General features: G+C 52.0%; 6 protein-coding genes across 6 annotated transcripts; 2 read left to right on the top strand and 4 right to left on the bottom strand.

The window, feature by feature from the left end:
- The first annotated feature begins 350 nt into the window (after positions 1 to 350).
- BO66DRAFT_393828 (CHY zinc finger protein) lies at positions 351 to 1,815 on the top strand. The gene is made up of 6 exons (XM_025647846.1): positions 351 to 523; positions 601 to 644; positions 725 to 798; positions 1,020 to 1,081; positions 1,176 to 1,277; positions 1,524 to 1,815. The coding sequence occupies exons 1-6, from the start codon at positions 519 to 521 to the stop codon at positions 1,603 to 1,605; spliced, it is 369 nt and encodes a 122-aa protein (XP_025501209.1). The 5' UTR covers positions 351 to 518; the 3' UTR covers positions 1,606 to 1,815.
- Positions 1,816 to 1,818: 3 nt separating this feature from the next.
- Positions 1,819 to 3,246, bottom strand: pre6 (proteasome core particle subunit alpha 4). The gene is made up of 5 exons (XM_025647847.1): positions 3,097 to 3,246; positions 2,991 to 2,997; positions 2,885 to 2,937; positions 2,363 to 2,750; positions 1,819 to 2,260 (listed from the first exon to the last, which is right to left on the bottom strand). The coding sequence occupies exons 1-5, from the start codon at positions 3,122 to 3,124 to the stop codon at positions 1,927 to 1,929; spliced, it is 810 nt and encodes a 269-aa protein (XP_025501210.1). The 5' UTR covers positions 3,125 to 3,246; the 3' UTR covers positions 1,819 to 1,926.
- Positions 3,247 to 4,079: 833 nt separating this feature from the next.
- Positions 4,080 to 6,957, bottom strand: BO66DRAFT_156395 (putative RNA binding protein (Arp)). Its single transcript, XM_025642183.1, has 4 exons — positions 6,417 to 6,957; positions 6,126 to 6,183; positions 5,284 to 5,990; positions 4,080 to 5,228 (listed from the first exon to the last, which is right to left on the bottom strand). Exons 1-4 carry the CDS (start codon positions 6,570 to 6,572, stop codon positions 4,308 to 4,310), a joined length of 1,842 nt encoding a protein of 613 aa, XP_025501211.1. The 5' UTR covers positions 6,573 to 6,957; the 3' UTR covers positions 4,080 to 4,307.
- A 1,749-nt stretch (positions 6,958 to 8,706) lies between these two features.
- On the bottom strand, positions 8,707 to 9,910 carry BO66DRAFT_441108 (uncharacterized protein; the record flags this gene model as incomplete). The annotated part of the gene is made up of 2 exons (XM_025651314.1): positions 8,707 to 9,122; positions 9,175 to 9,910. 2 exons carry the CDS (start codon positions 9,908 to 9,910, stop codon positions 8,707 to 8,709), a joined length of 1,152 nt encoding a protein of 383 aa, XP_025501212.1.
- Positions 9,911 to 10,910: 1,000 nt separating this feature from the next.
- Positions 10,911 to 11,895, top strand: BO66DRAFT_393832 (uncharacterized protein). The gene is made up of 2 exons (XM_025647848.1): positions 10,911 to 11,213; positions 11,268 to 11,895. The coding sequence occupies exons 1-2, from the start codon at positions 11,098 to 11,100 to the stop codon at positions 11,665 to 11,667; spliced, it is 516 nt and encodes a 171-aa protein (XP_025501213.1). The 5' UTR covers positions 10,911 to 11,097; the 3' UTR covers positions 11,668 to 11,895.
- A 1,244-nt stretch (positions 11,896 to 13,139) lies between these two features.
- BO66DRAFT_473449 (condensin subunit YCG1) lies at positions 13,140 to 17,167 on the bottom strand. Its single transcript, XM_025653047.1, has 2 exons — positions 14,902 to 17,167; positions 13,140 to 14,847 (listed from the first exon to the last, which is right to left on the bottom strand). Exons 1-2 carry the CDS (start codon positions 16,978 to 16,980, stop codon positions 13,561 to 13,563), a joined length of 3,366 nt encoding a protein of 1,121 aa, XP_025501214.1. The 5' UTR covers positions 16,981 to 17,167; the 3' UTR covers positions 13,140 to 13,560.
- Positions 17,168 to 17,555: the final 388 nt, after the last annotated feature.

Here is a 17,555-nt window from a genome sequence, read left to right on the forward strand (position 1 = left end):
GGGGGGGGGAGGGGAGAAGCACAACGGAAGACGACGACTCGAGGCAACCAAATAGAACGAATACCTCGGGTGGATCGACAAAGAAGAGGAAGGGAAAGGGGATGAGGACTCGACACTGCGAGACTAGGGTGTAGTCTCCAGTAGTGCACAGTGAACCACAAACAAAAGCTCGAGGTAGAGTAGAGTGAGTCGCGTCGAGTGAAGTTCGAAGAAGGAAGTAGTTGAAGTTGAGACGAATAGCTAGTCCATAGTAAGTAGAGGAAGAATGGCGGGCAGGCGGAATGACAGCCGGCGGTTTGGATCCGTCATTTATTGGCTTCTTTTTTTATTTTTAGCCTCCCTTCTCCCCCCGCGTCTTCTACATTAGGCTTCATTATTCCGCCTCAGCTCCAGTTCCAACCGGCACGATCCAATACAGAAATAGAACAGTACTTTACTTAGCATTTCAGCAACACCTCCACAACTCCAACTTCAAAGCCCAGACAGCCCTCACTGGGTCATCGACAATCAGAACAACCATGTGGTAAGGAAGCAGCCCGCAGGCCCGCAGCCCGCAGCCCGCAACCGCAAGTAATAACCTCATCTCTCGACCGACTATAGCAAACACGTCCTCAACGCTCAAGTGGCAATCCGATCCCCTTGCTGTAAGTCCCGATCATCTCACTGCCTCATCCTCATTGCTTCATTCCGCCTCCGAAACTAAGGAACCATGGGAAATCAACAGGCAAGAAATGGTTCGATTGCGCCGAATGCCACCAAGAGACCGAAAGACATCCCCTCCAGAAAGCCAGTGAGATGGTACATACAGCCCCTTCTCGCCTGGTGTTCACCTCTACACCGTTGACAATACATACACCACACCCTACACCCTACACCCTACGGCCCCTCAATCCCTCGTACCCAAAACAAAGCACAAAGCACCAGGCACAAAGCACGCCCCAATGCCACACCACCACCACGAACACCAACTCCTCAGCCCCCTACCCAACCAAACACTAACAACAACTGGGGAAAAACAGGTCTTCGCCTGCAAAAAGTGCAAAAAGTGCTTCCGCAAGGACACCGCCGAATTCGACGAGAGGTGTGTCCGTCCTTTCATAAATCACCGGGTGTGGGAAAAAAAAAAAAGAAAGAAAAGAAAACACGTAACTCTAACGAATATCCTCGCAACCCAGTGACGAATACTGTCCCCACTGCGACAACCACTTCGTGATCGAGGCCGTGACGCCGACGCCGACGCTACACGTGGAAGGCGAGGATGCGCGGGTGGATTCGAGGTATGATTTTCTTTCTCTTACTCCGTGCTGTCACTTGTTCAGTCTTCCCTCCACCCTATCATCTCCCTTTCTTTTTTTCCCCTTTCTCTCCTTTCCTTAGGAGGGCAGGTGGCCTTTTTTTTGGGGGCCCCACTCCAGTGGGAAATGAGATGGAGGGGAAAGGGGGGAAGGGGGATTGGTGGAAGACTGAAGCAACCCAAAGAAAAGCTTGATTGGATTTAAGCTAATGCATAATGCTTCACGTAGAATGCTCAAGGATGATCGGGTTCGTGGGCACCAGGAGAAATCTATCTTCAATTTCAAGGATATCTCGGATCGGTTGGGTTAGAACTAGATTTCGCTTCTGCCTGTCTGGGCCCAAGGCAAAGCAGGGGTTTCTTTTTTTACGAAGATTTACGATTTCATGCTACATTTCTTTTCTTTCTTTTTTTGTTGATCTTAATTCGAATTGGTGTTGAGGGTGGGGTGTATACTTCTCTCGTCTTGTTCATACTTCCTTCCAACTTTATAGACTACACTACCGGAAGAAACAATCGACCTTTCATGACACAGTATTTCATTGGTTCGAACATAGCACAGCGCTGAGGGGATAAAGTAAAACCACTATTGTTATTGTCTTTCATTCTCTCTCATCTAGATTTCTCCCAAATCAAGACGACTCGCCGGTCTCACCACCGCCAGGGCGAGTGAGGATCGCCGCCGTCGTAGTCCCGCCGCGGGCCGTCTTCTTCTTGGCGGCCTCCTCCTGCTTCTCCGTCTCTATGCTCTTGACGTACGCCTCGATCTGGTCGTCCGGCAGCATCTCGATCGCCTGGCCGGGCGCCATGATGGCGACCTCGATGTTCTTGGCGCCCGTCTGCACCACCTCCAACAGGGACTTGATGGTGAGCTGGATGGTCTGTTCGCGATCCATGTCATCCTGGTGGTTGCGTTCGAGGAACTCGCGGACGGTCTTGCTGGAGCGGCCGATGGCGTTGGCTTTCCTGTATCCATCAGGACATAATTAGCCAAGATCGTTTGACTTCCTTCTCATCCATGGCCGGGCCACCACGCAAACCAGGAACCAAAGAGAAAGAAAAACATACCAGGCCGAATAGATTCCCGACGGCTCCGTCTGGTACAGCCGCGGCGTGCGGTCGTTGGGATCGAAGCCCACCACCAACGTACTGATGCCGAAGGGCCGCACACCTCCACTCTGCGTGTACCGCTGCTGCACCCCGGCGATGTACTTGGTGATGTATTCGATGGTGACGGGGTCCTCGACGGTCAGGCGGTGCGATTGGGCCTCCAGGCGGGCCTTGTCGATCAGAATCCGGGCGTCGGCGTTCAGGCCGGCGAACGCCAGCACGGCGTGGTTGTCGACCATGGCGATCTTCGAGGGAGTGATCCGCGTGTCTTGGAGCTTGAGAGCCGAGCGCTTCTCGCAGCCGAGCACGACCACGTCCTTGCCTTTTACGCCGACGGCGCAGGTACCTGTCCGGTTTGGGTCACATGCGTTAGTATGCTGTACAGAGTGAAAGGTTGGGGCCCCGGGGGGGATGTCGGAAGGATGAGGTTGAGGTGTTGGCCGTGGGAGATGGCTGAGGGGAGGAGGTGGAGGTACGTACCTCTCTTAACAGCTTCCATGGCATATTCCACCTGGAAGACGTGCCCGTCAGGGCTGATGACGATCATTAATCACGGTTCTGGGAAGTAGTATCATAGTCGCCATACCTGAATACTGTTATTAATTAGCAATCCATCTTCACTTGCTCCTAGTCCCCTCGGGTCGATGATGTAGGAGCTTCAGCTAAGCTAGGTTCGGTCGGATCTGGCTTACCTGAAAGAGCTCGATCGTAGCCAGACATGATGGGCAGCAAGCACTGGAGGCAAGATTATCGGATATAATGGAGGAGAAGGAGAAAAACGAATCGTGAAAAGATGCAATTAGTGGTCTGGGGTCGTAAAGAGCTGGCTGAGGGTCTCCGGCCTGGGCGATGACAGATGGAGGTGGACGCGAGTCCCGCCGCTGCCTTCAGAGCTCCCAAGCGCTAGGCGCGCGGCTAGCCGGACTATGACGCTTACCTCCGTTGCCTGAGCCGGCATCAACACAGCAGCCCTCAATGTTGGTGACAACAATCTTTTATAAGTTTCATGACCTGGAATCATTCCTACTGACTCACTAGACTGCAGGTCACTGTACTACAGGTCACCACAAATAATCGAACGATAGAGCAGACTTTTAAATCATCAATATGTAGAGAACAATAAAATGACAAGACAATTATGGACATTCAGAACATTCTGGTCGCACGCCACGACTCCCAATCGACCTTCGCTGGTTGAATGAAGATTTTGCTGGCTCAAAAGGAATACCCCAACCCCAACACCCCCAAGAGAGTCCGTTCCATTGTATCCCAACCCGTGTGATTCAATACCTGTGTTTCTCCAATGAACCCGCTTGTCGAAGAGCGCAGATGAATGCGGAAAACCAATAAGAAAGACAAAATCTAGAATGCAATGCCATGCTCGAGCACAATCCACATCCAGTCGGCCACCACCTCCGGCGAAGCCTACCTCGGAAGGTTTTCCCATAGCAGAAATAAACAATCACACGAAGTGCCAGCGGATTTCACACGTGAATTCCAAAGCGTCGGAGAATCTCTGGGGGGGTAAATATAATGCCTCCCGGCCGATGAAGACGCAGCAAACTCCCGTGGACAGAAGCGTCAACCCTACCAGGACCGGCTTCTATATCCTCAAACATCGCTTTCAATGGCGCAAATAGTAAGACATACCGAAAAAAATGTCTGTGATAAGGTCTGCAACGAGACCAGGCGAAACAAAAAGGATCAAACCCGTTGAAACGACGACACGCTACCGGCCTGCTCCTCCCAACCGAATGCACCAGAACTGCAGAATTCCTTATACAAATGCGCATCAACGGATATCAACCGTCACATATACCAACATATTCCAGACCTTCATATGGACAAAAAACGTGAGGAACAACCGTAGAAAAGAAATGACAAATATATGCCTCCGGGCCGTTTAAGCCGGGGACTTGTTGGCACCAGCTCCGTTGCGACGAGAGTGGCCATCCTCGCCCACAGTCAATCCTCCAAGACCGGTGGAGAGAAAAGCAAAGGGGTCGCTCGCACCGTCATTGCCATAGAACGCGCCGTTGGACGCGCTCGTGGAAGTGGTGTGATCCGCACCGGTGAAAGCGGCCTGAGCGGCGGGGTTAGAAAATGAAGCCGCGGAGTGGGAGGTGTTCGAGGAACCGTAGCCGGCATTCATCTGGCCCATGGGAGCGTAGCCGCTGGGGGTGCTGTTTAAGCCTGAGGGCAGGGCATAGTTGTTCGGGGGAGCACCAAACTGCTGGCTGAAGCCACCGAAGCCACCGGCCGATCCAGTGAAGCCTCCGGGAGCGGGGGTGCTCGTCATGGAGTTAGGACCCATGCCAAAGCCAGTGGGAGGGTCCATTGGGGAGGGGAAAGCCGAGTCAGCGACGACAGCAGCGCCAGACCGAGGCGCACCGCAACGGAGACAGTTGATGTTCTTAGCAAAGTTGTGGTAACCACAACCCTCGGATCCACATTTCCAGTCACCAGCACGGAACGGAACCACACCACCATTGCCGCCCATACCGCGGGAGTGGCCCATGCCGTGACCCCCGTGGCCCATGTGAGGAGGCATCATGGAAGGGGGAGCGTATCCGTAACCGTAGCCCATCGGATCAGGGGCAGCGGCCATGGCGGGGAAGGAGCAGCGGAAACAGGCGGTGCGGCGCTGGAAGTTGGAAAAACCGCATGAAGGGCAGGTCCAGTCGCCAGGACGGGGGCGGTTCTTCGAGGGGGGGAAGGGCGTCAGGATTTCAGCAGCACGGTCGAGAACGCGGCTGGAGGAAGGAGAGACCTCAATGGCTTTTTCGTTGAGAGCACGACCGTTCATGCACAGACTTTCAGCGGCCTGAGGAATGATGATTAGACAAGCGGTATGACATGTGCGTAGTTCCCATTCTTACCTCTTCGTGAGACGAGAAGACCGCAAATCCAGTGCCGGTGGGCTTGTGCTGGTCAGGAGTGCGGAGAGTCCAGAAAGCGATAGGACGTCCACCGAACTGGGTAAACCAACTCTCCAGCTCCGACTGCGTAGTATCGTGGGGTAGACCGCTCAGGTGGAGCACCTTGCTGCGCTCGGTCAAAAATGCCCGGACATCGGCCCTGGCGTCCATAGGGCGAGTCAAGATCTCGGGATGTTCGTGCGGAGGCTGAGACTTCCGGATCAGGCCACGGAGCACCCGGGCCAACGTAATGGCTTCTTCCATAGCTCTCCGCGGCGATGCGGGGGCCAAAGCCTGCAAGTGGAATGGGAGGTTATGCTTGATGGGGGCGGAGGACTGCACGGGTTCGACTTCGAGAGCGGCGCAGATGTTGGAGAGAGAGCTGGGGCCGAAGGGCAGAGACTCCGGGTGGTGAGTCTGCCATCGCTGATACTCGGTCCGGAGGTCGAACGTCCGCGAGTGTTGGAGGTATGCGGGGAGCACGACGGCCTTGTCACGGGCCTCACGAGGCAGCTGAACACGGAGATCCCACGAGTCCAATGTCACGAAGGCGAATTCGAGATTCTTGTTGACGAGGTGTTCCTGGGCGAAGGCGTCGAAGCGGCTGATAGCATCGCGGAATGTACCTGCGGAGCGAACATGCTCCCATGTTAAAGTTGTCAGGCTCGCTGTCGAGAAACGTCAGCCATTGAACCAACGAACCGATGTATCCGAGAGGGCAGGGAAAGGGAAAGGGAAAGGAATCGAGGCTGACGGGGAGGAGGAATTGGCGGACAAGGCTGAAGTTGATTGGGTAGACTTACTACAGAGAGGCGTGATGGGGGTGTTGACAGGCTTGACGAGTACGCTCTCATGGTGCAACTAATGGAGACGCCGAGTCAGCAAACATGATGGTTGAATTGGAGACTAGTTTTGTCCGAGTAAAGACCGGTAGGATTGGGTTGGTTGAGGGACGGTGCAGCAACGCAGCGATCGAGCAAGGGTTATCAGAGTGAGGGGAATCCAACGAAGAGGGGCGCAGCAACGAGAAGGCTGGAATTGGACGAGAAAGACTCGAGCGAGATGAGACAAAATCAAATAAGATTCATGCGTACCTCCTCGCAGGTTTTGGTATCCAACAAGATCCACCCCAACTCAATCACCTCGGCGGAATCCTTAGTGACGTAGACGCCATGCTCATCGCAGGTGGTTGCGACGTGGATAACAATATAGCGATCCAGCTTAGGAGTGGGAGCTGATACGGCGGCCATCGCTCAAGGTGTTGTTGGGTCGGTCACTGCCTCTCACGCCAACGGAGCGGGCAGTAGGGGGTGGTAAGTGGTGGAGAGGGGGGGGTGTGGGAAAGAACCACGGACGGGTCGGAGAAAGGGGAGAAGGGAAGAGAAAGGGTTAAAAAAACGTGTCTCTGCAAGGACCGGCAGGCGACACGATTTTCACGACTCGGGGAGAAATGACCGTCGTGGAGGAAAAAAAAAGACACGCGGGCGGGAAGAGGAGGAGGGAGAAAGAGAGGGGAGGGAAGGAGGAGGAGAGGAGGAGAAGAAGAGAGAGAGAGAGTGAGAGAGAGCAAGAGAGAGAGCAAGAGTGAGAGTGAGAGAGCGATCGAGGAAGGAGGAGAGAGAGAAGGAAAAAGAAAGTCCCCAGGCCCGGATGTCGTTTTTGGTGGAGCGTCGAGATTAAAAGAAAACCTACTCCCTCGGTCTCTGGTCGCCAGTTCCTCCCTAATCATTATTTCACCACCACTAACGTTACTACAATGTCAAGTCGAGAATTGTTGCAATCCATTGAATGGGGATAGTCAAATATAAGGGATTCAATTTCTCTTACTCCAATGGTGCTGCTCTACAAGGTAAACTTATTTACTAGTCGACTCGGGATGTCAAGATCGAGTCTCCTGGGAAAGGCCCCTATAACAGTCAGTTAGTCGATACATCGATGGGGGGGTCAGTCAGTCGGGTCTTGGTTCTTTCTGCCTAGAAAACCACCCTAGTTCTGTCTGTGAGTGAATAATAATCGATTGTATGACCAATCCTTTCGGCCTTCACCACCATAACCCCCGAAGACCGTTCACATCCTCGCTGCTCCGTACCTACCTTAGTACCTACCTACCTAAGCTCTTGAGGTCGATACAATTTGAATTCACTGCTATTGACACCCAACCAATGGCGATCAACCTGCCCATGCAGACTGACCGACTGTCAGAAAAAAAAAACTGTTGAATTGCCAAAAAAAAAAAAAAGATTAAGTTACGGAAGCCATCGTACTTCTGTCCCACGGGGACTTTCCACGGACGCGGGTAAACCTGACTGACGCCTTACTGCCTGCCTGCTTATCCGACTCGAGGATATCATTTCCCTACCGAAGTGAAAGCACACAATGTCGATATAGGATGTCGGATTCGTCCAGACAGACCCTATGACTGCCATTGAATACTGCAGTGTAAGGTATCGAAGTGAAAGGTATTGATTGAAGTTAAGAGGAGAGAGAGAGGGAGAAAGAGCAAAAGACAGTCGTCGGCATCAGCCAATTGACAAGCTACCCGGATCCACCGCCCGCCGGTCTCGCTTCCGAATCATGAATTGCATCCATACTTACCGTACGGTAGGTACTCTTCCATTATCCATGGTCAAAAGGTAGAACTATTGACTACTAGTAGTCCCATTACTCTAGCAACTCCATTAGCGACTTCATGCATTTAGATAACTTTCTTCCGGGTCTTTCACAATTCCCTGTAGGAATAAAGGGTTCCTTTGAATATATTCTTGATTGGGGCATACCCTTAACCCTGTATCACATACTTGCTGGCTACAGCATTAGTACCAGCGAGCGGGACGCTCCTAGTATACGTGTAATCATTCTGAGACTGAGTTGCTTGTCCGATAGAGGTCCACGTCCAATCCGCATTGGTTTTGCTAGTATCGTCTCAAGCGCTACTGTATTTATAAAGGCCGGAGTAAAAGTCGTTCCCTTTAATAAGGTAGTTGACAATCTTATGCCACGCGATACCTTGAGCATCCACGCCTGGTACCTGAATTGGCCACCCATGGACTCCGCTATAACTAGGTTGTTTGATGCCGATGAAAAGTCGCACAAATTCTTATGGGACCAAGATATCGGCTTTGTAGGTCACGGTAATACCATTCTGTTCAAAGCGCATATTGGCGATAGTACCCTCGAGGCTCCGGGAGGCTTTTCGTGCGCGCTGTGATCGTCCGCTGGCGACCTCCACTGTTTGACGATAAAATCGACCGTACCTCGAAGATAATACCAGATGTTCCTGGCTCGAGTATGCCGACGGTAGCTTGTATTTAATAAAGGTGGCAGTTCTAGGACCTGTATACCGTTCTTGTACACCGCATAGCTAAGAGCATCCGCAACTGATGATCAAATAAGGATGGCAGAGCTATAGTCGGTAGAAGAGACAACCACATCACTCGGAAGACCAGCAACGTAGAAGGTGATAACTTTGACCGGACCATTAATAAAAGGCGTACCACCCGGTACGGCCCCGATAACTGCTTGTTTATAAGCCTCGTCGGGCGGATTATCGTAGGGATTGGGTTGATTATCATTGGTAATTTCTAGCAACCCTGCATTGCGGCTCGACGCAAAGGCAGCAACACTTGCAGTCTGATTCTGTGGTACCTTGTAGATGGTGTGCCATATCTTTCGCTGATCCTTTGGCATCCAATCATTAGGTACAAACGAGTTCATACAAGTCTCATAGCTGCTCTCGAATGTCAACAGCGTATCCATAGTGTCTTCAAAGCATTGAGCGATTGGAGAGCCAGGGTTGAGGACTGTATATACGCCGGGGTGTTTCCGCTTCGATAATTATTGATGTATGCGTACAGATCTGCGTAAATATTGTTGGGACTGCATTCCGGCCAGCCTTCATCAAAAAAGATACCGCCGAGACTGGTGCCATATAGCTCGACCACTTGTCAACATCTTGTTCAATTTGCGAAGCCCAGTCTGCGAGGTCATGCGAGCCTAGTCGAGTTGTAAATTGCTGTTGACTTACGCCAAGGTAGCCAGTCCGAACATAGCCAAGGATCTTTTTGCCTTGACTGGCAGCTTGATCAATCATCGATTTCCAGACTGTATCGACCACATAATCTGGACCGTTCAGAACATCAGCAACCAGTACGCTGACTTTCTTGGTGTCGTATGCGAAGATCCGTTCCCACGAACCCGGGTCTCCTAGGGGGTGAATATACAACGCAATAGCGATCTGCTGCCCTTCGCCGCCAGTTGCAATCGCTGCTCTATTATCCGCTATGGCGGCAAACAGCGCCGTGGCGTGCTCTGCATATGCCGTGCCCTTAGGATGGAACGAACGGAGTACCGGGAATGGTGGTCGTATGGTGGCCTCGACGTCATCCTCAGCGCGGCCTTCAGAGGGCGTGTCGAAATGGCTGTATTGCGACCAGAACCGCACAATGTATTCCGTCTGCTCTTTGGTGGCCCCTGGTTCGCAGAAGCGGTGGCCGTTGTAAGCATCTTGGAGACCGTCCACATATATGACGCCCATTCTCTGAAGATCTTGAGCTGCCGCTTTGATGACCGCGTTAACCTTGCGGGTCATATCATTGAGCTGCTGACGGAGCTCCTGGGTGAGGGGTGGCTAGTCGGCCATCCGTGATGAAAAATATGCCCAGGTATAATCGTTGCATATGGGATTCAGGGCATCGTCGAAGAAGGTGAAATACTCGAGAACAAACACTTGGAAGCTTTCCCGGGGGACTCGCGCCGCCGGCCTCCCACCCTGCATGTGCTACTTGATACATCGCGTAGTCGACTTTATCACGAAGATTTCCGTTGTCAATTTCCTGCTGGAGGGTATTGAGCGTGATCTGGCAGTCTTCTGGAGATCACGCTCTGTAAATGCAGTCGTTCAAGATTCTATCATGCAGGCGTCAGTAAGAATTTTACACTGTGTAGAGCAACACATGGGGAGAATTACTTTGATAACCCTGCGTCATTGCCTCCAATAGTTAACAAAGTTGATGTCATCTGCCAGGCCTGGGACGGCGAAGAAGCCCCAAAGATAGAGACACTTCAGATGCATGGTGCTATTGAATAACCCAAGTACGAAAGAAGTCGGGAGTGGCACCTCTGGAGATATGGCGATGATGGTGACTATTTCTTAAATCTACCCTAAACCCCTTTAACAGAAATTTACTATCACCAGACCAAAATCTGAATCTTTACCCATTCTTGCGTATAATAAGTCCGCCGTCAACTCGAAAGGTGATATAACAGCTACGACTACTAGACCAAAATCCGAATCTATAGCCAGCCTAGTGGGCTACCTAGTAGGCTATAGTTTGGAACCCAACTCAGGAGGCAATACAAAGGCTACAACCATTATCTACGTGCTTGTACGTGCGAGAAAGAGTTGATTTTAGCAATTTCCGGGCACCTACTTAGAGCCTTGCCAAGGCTTATCGTAGCATTGAGGTATACAGGGTACCAAATTTTACTTGCTGTAGCGAGATCTCTAACCGAATTCGCTCATGTTCCTGCGCCGCGTGGCGCGGACCACACACCCTAGGACACCCAGGTCTCATTTAACATAAAGCCAGCACTTGTTCATCGCTGCCTGAACACTTCCCCACTCTCGCACCAAAAGCCATTTTCAATGTCATCTATACCACCGGTAGATAATAAAGTCGAATATCCCACACTGGCTCTGTCTTTGTGTCGCCGTACTAGTCATTCAGAGCATCGCCAAACCCCGTACAGCAAAAGCCTCTCGTCGGCGTGGACGTTATGGTCCAAGAAGACAGAGTTCCCGGCCACAACGATGCTACATACGATATCGTGCCAAAGGAAGACCAGCTATTGAACGTCGAGTTCCTTGAGGTTGCCCCGACGCCTATCATCGCGTAAGATCCCCCTTAATATCCGCCTCGAAATGATGACGTCCTGACATCCTACAGCGACCGCGTCTTTTTCGTCTACCTGCGCGGTCGTCTATCTGGATCCAAACTGAAGGAACGAGGACTCTTTGATAAGGGCCTCGTCGGTGCGACGCTCTCTGTGAGCGCCTCTGTTGTCTACCCAGATGGTAGCTACATGGAACCAAGGTCCCTTACAATGCCTTTAAAAACTGTTTCCATCAACGATGCAGCTCACTTTCTTATTCGCGATTCTAATGGTATTCAAATGGATTACCTACCCAGTAGCGGCCGCAGTGACATGTTGCTAGATTTTCAGATTCCTGCGATGTTTTTGAAGAGCGGTATGTGGACTTTTAGAGTCGACGCCAGGCTCGGAGATAGAAACAATTCATGTCTATTTGCCATGTCGTTGACACAATGGTTGGACGGGGGGCTTTGAGAAATAGTGTAATTGGAATAGTTTGCAGGCTCGATGTTCTTATCATGTAACTTATACATGGGCATTTTACAAATGGGTCTTTCAGTGCTCTGCTCTGCGCCTGTCTGTCTGGTACTTGGCCTTTCTTCTTGATCTCTGGGGCCCCGTCTCTTTTCTCTTGGGGGTCTCCCAAGTCCACGGTTTCTTTTTCCCTTTCCTATCTGGGTACCAATGAGGCAGCACCCCTAATCCTTCTCGCGAACTTGAGCAGGGATCCTACTTTGGGTTCGACTACGACCTCAATGCGCTCTTAACAAACATTAAGTTTGAACCTGGTCCCAAATCCCAAGTGCATGGAGAAGAGGTTAATATGATCCATGTAGCAATTTTTCTCGTCCCAGAACTCTTCAGTACGCAGCATCATAGCTACCTCGACAGGAGAATTACGCGTCCAAGCTTGTCCTGCATAGGTAGAAGCAAGATATATATATATACACAGACCGAACAACACATCGGGCGCTACACATCTCTGCTTGTACCCCCTCGTTGTCTATTACGAACCATGAAACAATTATCCATTTCCATACTCACTCAAAGCCTGGCGGTTCAGGTAAATGTTAGTCAGAGTGATGCCTAGCATTCAAACCATGATAATAGTCAAATGTCGCGGCGGTATGCCAGGCATAACGGGTTCGTAAACGCTCGGCAAGTAAACGGGCCAATTGATTAAAAATGTGTATATAGTACTGCACTGTACCGCAGAACTAAGAATCTCATCGGCTTAATGCTCACGACGGCACAAACGTGCAAATAGGGGAGCCGCCACGACCGCGCAAACGAGGCGCCTAGTCATGCTACCGTAGGATATTGTTTGATACGGGATATCCTCAATATCGGGAGCAAAATACCTTAGCTCACACACACCGGGGCGAGACAAGGCAATCGATATCTTGAAAGGTTACATTCATCCTCGTTTCTCGAGCCTGTATAGCCATCGTGTAGTTGGATGTTAGGAGCCTTCAAGGATGCCAAGCTGGAACTCCGGCTTCGCTCCGGTATGTTCATTGCATGTTGAAGGTATAGGTGACGGCGGTTTTGCGGCCTCGCCTAGGTTCTTCTGAGCTAGTTCTAGTTCAACAGCTAGCCTCACGTAGTGAGACTCAAAGCATCTTCCACCTCTCGAGCAGGTGTCATCACTAGGGTAAGGAAATGAGATACTATTATGTACTAGTAAGAGACCAAGAAGATAGTACAGGGTCTACAAAATTACCCAGAATACGTACTTTTATACTTCTCCCACGCTTCGGGCTATTTAGTAAACAAAAAGCGGCGCCAAATTAGATCTAAAACGAAAAGAAAAACTTGCTCGATTTCCGCAGCAATCCTGTTCGTCAGTAAGATATTCATGTGTGACAACTTCACTGCTCAACCTGCATCAACCTAACTACAGCAACCGTGATGAGACGCGTTTTCTTCCTCTCCTCCACCCGCAGCCGAAAGTCGCGTCGCGCCATTGATTTGATAATGGATGGCAGTCTAAACTGCCACTAGCGGGGGGGGACTGTGAGATGAATGGGCTCCCAACTCAGTAGACTGTCCCACCGGACCTCCTGCTTCAACCTTCAGAATCACTGCTCCCAGCATATCCGGGATAAGACTATCCGCTTCACCCGCAATTCAGCAACTCATATACACAAGTAGAGAACCAAAAAGGTCACCTGAAATATTTCCACTGTTCAAACATTACATCATTTACACTCGTCACCGGAAAAAAACAGAAATAGGAAAAAAGAAAAGAAACACTTAAGTACAAATGATAAATCCCATCAGCATGCTGATACCCAGCCAAGGAACCGCCCCCCCCGCCGACGCAAATCCGAGAACGCCAATCCAACCAGACCAGAAATCAACAAATTACTCCTCGCGAATTTCCGCCTTGATCACCGTCGTGTGACTGTCCTCGTTCTCGTCTTCCTCCTCAATGATGCTCGGCTCAACCGAGAATCCTCGACGCATCGCCCCCGGCTCGATCGAGGGCCGCACGCTGCCGGACCGCACGCTCATCGATCGCACGCTCATGACATCGCTGTCGCCTTCGTCGCCTTCTCGCATCCTCACACTGGCAGGACGACCATTGGCAGCCGCTAATAGCTTGAGTATCGAGTTCTTCACCTTGACCAGGGCATTGCGGCTGGCGGCTTCGGCAGCCAGCCCCTCTTCGATCGTCTCGTCCAACAGCTCCTTGACTTCCTGAGCGAGGGCAGCGTTCTCGGGAGAGATCTCCGGCTGTGCGCTGCGCACGCTGGAACGCAATGGGTCCTCGCCTTCGGGAGCACGAGATCCCGAGCGTGAGGGAACCACAGGTGCTGTAATGTAGAGTTTGCTGAGAAGGGAGAAGAGAAGCTTCTTCTCTTCCTTCGAGCAGCGATTGGTGCCTGTGCTGATCCCCAGCACTCGCTCGAGGATATCCTTCACCAGCTCCAGATGAAGGAAGCCACATGCCGTCGAGCTAGTCGGTTGGCCCGCAAGGACCTTCTCTCCACCCAAACCAATGACTCTCCGCTCATCGGTCCATTCCGCCAACATGCCCAGGACACCGCTCATGAGGGCCTTCAGCTCTCTTTGTCCGACTGTCTCGTCAATATCGCCATCGCTGTCTTCCTCAGCTTCCAGCGAGTAGTACTCTTCGGCGGCGTTCAATGTCGCCCGAATGACCGGCACGGCCACTCTGCGCATGTACTGTGCGTTTTCCAGTCGAGAATGGCAGTAGACGGGGAAGAAATAGGCCAGGGCCTGTCGAAGTGCTAGGTTATCACGCGTGCGCGGGTGGAAGAAGGAAACAACAAGTGACTGCAGAAGTGTCTCGATAGCAGCCTGGTTGTACTCCTGAATTGCCGGCGGCACATTGGTTCCGCCGGGATTAAAAGCGCTTGTAAGTAGTAACTTGGAAAGGGCAGTGGCGGCGGCCGTCTGCACGCTGTTCGGGGAGCTGGACTTCAATGCCCTGGCAAAGACTTTCAGCAACGGCTTTTGGAAGACCGGTGGTGTTACCGTCTCTCCATCGGATTGAGTTACGGGCGTGAGCAAGGTGGGATGCGTAGCCAGCATGTCGCAAAGGATGTGGATGGCAGTGACTTGCAGCAGTTCGTGCCCTTTGCTGTAACAGTGAATAAATAGAGTCATGTTCTCTTCCGCCAGGGTCTGCATGCACTTATTAGCTAGGTTTATCGCAGGTATGCAGAAAGAAAAACTTACCTTGTCCAGCAAGCAACAAAGTCCCAGGCACTCAAGACCCCTCTCACGGATCGGAGCCTCGTGACTTCGTACGGCAGGGACAACCAGGTTATTCAACATGGTTACTAAGTTCATATTGGCCTGAAGATTTCCTTCGACATTCTGCAGCATGCAGAGGGCAATATGAAGACACTTCATATTCACCACAATCTCGCGAAGAACCTTCGCCTTAGCCTCCTCTTTGTTGAAAGGCTTCTCATCTTCGGTTTGGGGCGTCTCCGATCGGGCGCGAGACGAACTGGCATCGCTGATTTCCGACTTAGCAGAAACAAAGCTGTCCTCCGTAGTGATTGTGTCGTGCACCTCGGCAATAGCTTCAAGAACAACACTGCAAAATTCGTTCTCAGCAGCAGCATTCGGTCCACAGACAAACCGCAATGTTTCGACTGTAAGTTTGGTGCACTCCTCAGGCAAGTCCGGCACGGCCAAAGACTCGCGCAAGAGAGAGTACATCTTTCGACGGCCAACTTCATCACTGTAGTCGAGAGTCATAGCGATATGCAGCAGCTGCTCCACGATAAATTCGTTCTCAACGGTATCGTCCTCGTTGGCATCGCCGGCCTCTTTGGCCGACTTCTTCTTCTGCAGAAGGCTAGTCATGTATTTGTGTAGATAGAATGCCAGCGCCGTAACTTCGGGTATCTTCTCATCGGCAAGTTTGTCATACTTGCCCTCGTTCTCGACGCGACAGAAGTCGTTGAATGAGCGGATGAGGAAGGCAGATTCTGCCGTCAAAGATTCCCAGAAGGGCTCGTCGAAGACCACGGCCTCTCGGTAATCGGGGCGCCCTTCCCAGAAGCCACGCATAGCTTCATGAGCAATCCCCGACTCCACACCGGAGTTCACCACATCGATTCTCTCCAACAGCTCCAGAAGCGCCGAGGTGTCGGGAGGAGAACGCTGGCCCACGGGTCCAGCTTCGGGATCCTTGTTGGTACCGGCGCAGTCCTCGATCCACCGATCGTAGAACAATTTGCCCGTCGCTTTTCTGACGCTTTCGTCACGATCGCGCAGGCCCCAGCGCAGCAACTTTTCTCGCATTGACAGCGACAAATGTCGGAAATCGCCGAGGCTAGGGAGTAGACGCGCATACACGGCTCGTCTGGTCGGAGCGTCGAGATCGCGGGCTCGTTCGAGGAGATACTTGAGGGTGGCTGGGACCAGCGGTAGGTTGATGAGCAGCGTCTTCCGCACGTCGGCACTGGTATCATTCTGCATAATATCGACCAATTTCTCCAGGATGGCTCGGGAACTCTCATCGTTATCGTCGTCGTCATCGTCATTGCCGGCGAGTCGGCCCAGTCCCATCACCGCCTGCACTCTGACAGCAGGTTCCTTGTCGCGGATGCGCTTCAGAAGGCCGTGGCGGATAGCGTGATACTGGTCGTCATCGATCGTTTCAAGCGAGTTGACGATATGCGCGACGATCTGCGTCGCGCGAAACCGAACGGTCTTGTCCTTCGCGACCAACAGGGGTATGATGAGGTTGACCAAGGTCGTGGTCAAGCGGGCAGTCGGGGTCTCTGTTACATTTTCGAGGTCGTCGTCCTCCTCCTCGTTCAACGCAAACAACTCGGCGTCTTTCTCGGAGGCTTGGTGCAGGAATGTGCCCAGGAAGCGTAGGATCCGGTCTCCTACCGGCTCTGATTTCTTGACAGGCAGAATGCGCAGCACGCAGCGGCCGACTTCTGTGTTGAACTCTTTCTCGGGGATTGTTTCCTCGGACGGCAGGACCAGCTCCGAACGACTCTGTTCCCGCTTTCCATCCTTCTTTGAGCTCTTTTGCGTGATCCCGCAGCAGGCTTCCTGAAGCTTGCGAAGGCGCACCACGAGTTTTCGGTGTCCAGTGGTCGAGCGTTGGGCGTCGGCGAAGATGGCACAGATATCTCGTCGCAGGGTGGGGACTGCCTCGGGCAAGGCGGGCTCATCGGGAACGGCGAATGAAGGCGTCACCGACGCTGCGCGCCCCGACGCGGATGGTTGCGCGGAGTTCTTGCGCGTCGAGGCAGAAGTTGAACGGGCGGGAACTCTGCTAGGCATGGTGGCTCGGTGGGTGGGGGGAGGGAGGGGCAAGCCTGGCAAGACCTTGCTGAGATTTTTTCGGTCGGTTGTAGTAGGAAATCGATTAATGTCACAAATTCATTCTAGGTCGGCTGCATGGAGGTTGATCAGACACGGTGTGGTCGGTTCCAGGATCGTATCGGCGTGTTTGGCGGCGGTGTTCTGAAGAGCCAGCCTTAATGATGATCCTCTGGAGCCAGCGATGGTTATTCCAGTTGCGGAGGTTCAGTCACGGGGACGGAGAAGGCGTTGGATAAACAAACAGCCCAAACGGGTAACTCTCGATAAGGGCTAGGGCTTCACGTGTACCGCCATTGTTCTTGACCCCAGTGACAACCCCAGTATGTCACTACCTAGTACAGTACTTTTGGCCTTACATGAGACTAGAATTGATTATCGTATCTCAAGTCAAGAGATCAACTTGATAATTTGCTCGTATCTGATATTATTATCAAATTGGTTTCTGATTTATCTATCTTTCTGACTCTAGTTCTGTCTGCGCGCACTGCAAATATATAACCACTAGTAGGCTCACCCCTCGAGAAGATAGCACG

Source organism: Aspergillus aculeatinus (assembly GCF_003184765.1).
Source record: "Aspergillus aculeatinus CBS 121060 unplaced genomic scaffold BO66scaffold_42, whole genome shotgun sequence".
Classification (NCBI taxonomy): Eukaryota; Fungi; Ascomycota; class Eurotiomycetes; order Eurotiales; family Aspergillaceae; genus Aspergillus; species Aspergillus aculeatinus.

Bases quoted from the DNA above. Each gene is read 5' to 3' on its own strand.
- pre6 (XM_025647847.1), bottom strand. From the start codon at position 3,124: ATGTCTGGCTACGATCGAGCTCTTTCAG. The intron at 2,751-2,884 runs GTACGTACCTCC...CAAACCGGACAG, and splicing joins CATGGAAGCTGTTAAGAGAG to GTACCTGCGCCGTCGGCGTA. The intron at 2,261-2,362 runs GTATGTTTTTCT...TGATGGATACAG, and splicing joins TCGGGAATCTATTCGGCCTG to GAAAGCCAACGCCATCGGCC.
- BO66DRAFT_156395 (XM_025642183.1), bottom strand. From the start codon at position 6,572: ATGGCCGCCGTATCAGCTCCCACTCCTAAGCTGGATCGCTATATTGTT. The intron at 6,184-6,416 runs GTACGCATGAAT...CGTCTCCATTAG, and splicing joins ATACCAAAACCTGCGAGGAG to TTGCACCATGAGAGCGTACT. The intron at 5,991-6,125 runs GTAAGTCTACCC...GTTTCTCGACAG, and splicing joins CCCCATCACGCCTCTCTGTA to CGAGCCTGACAACTTTAACA.
- BO66DRAFT_473449 (XM_025653047.1), bottom strand. From the start codon at position 16,980: ATGCCTAGCAGAGTTCCCGCCCGTTCAACTTCTGCCTCGACGCGCAAG. The intron at 14,848-14,901 runs GTAAGTTTTTCT...AAGTGCATGCAG, and splicing joins TTTGTTGCTTGCTGGACAAG to ACCCTGGCGGAAGAGAACAT.
- BO66DRAFT_393832 (XM_025647848.1), top strand. From the start codon at position 11,098: ATGGTCCAAGAAGACAGAGTTCCCGGCCACAACGATGCTACATACGAT. The intron at 11,214-11,267 runs GTAAGATCCCCC...GACATCCTACAG, and splicing joins GCCCCGACGCCTATCATCGC to CGACCGCGTCTTTTTCGTCT.
- BO66DRAFT_393828 (XM_025647846.1), top strand. The intron at 645-724 runs GTAAGTCCCGAT...GGAAATCAACAG, and splicing joins GGCAATCCGATCCCCTTGCT to GCAAGAAATGGTTCGATTGC. The intron at 799-1,019 runs GTACATACAGCC...GGGGAAAAACAG, and splicing joins TCCAGAAAGCCAGTGAGATG to GTCTTCGCCTGCAAAAAGTG.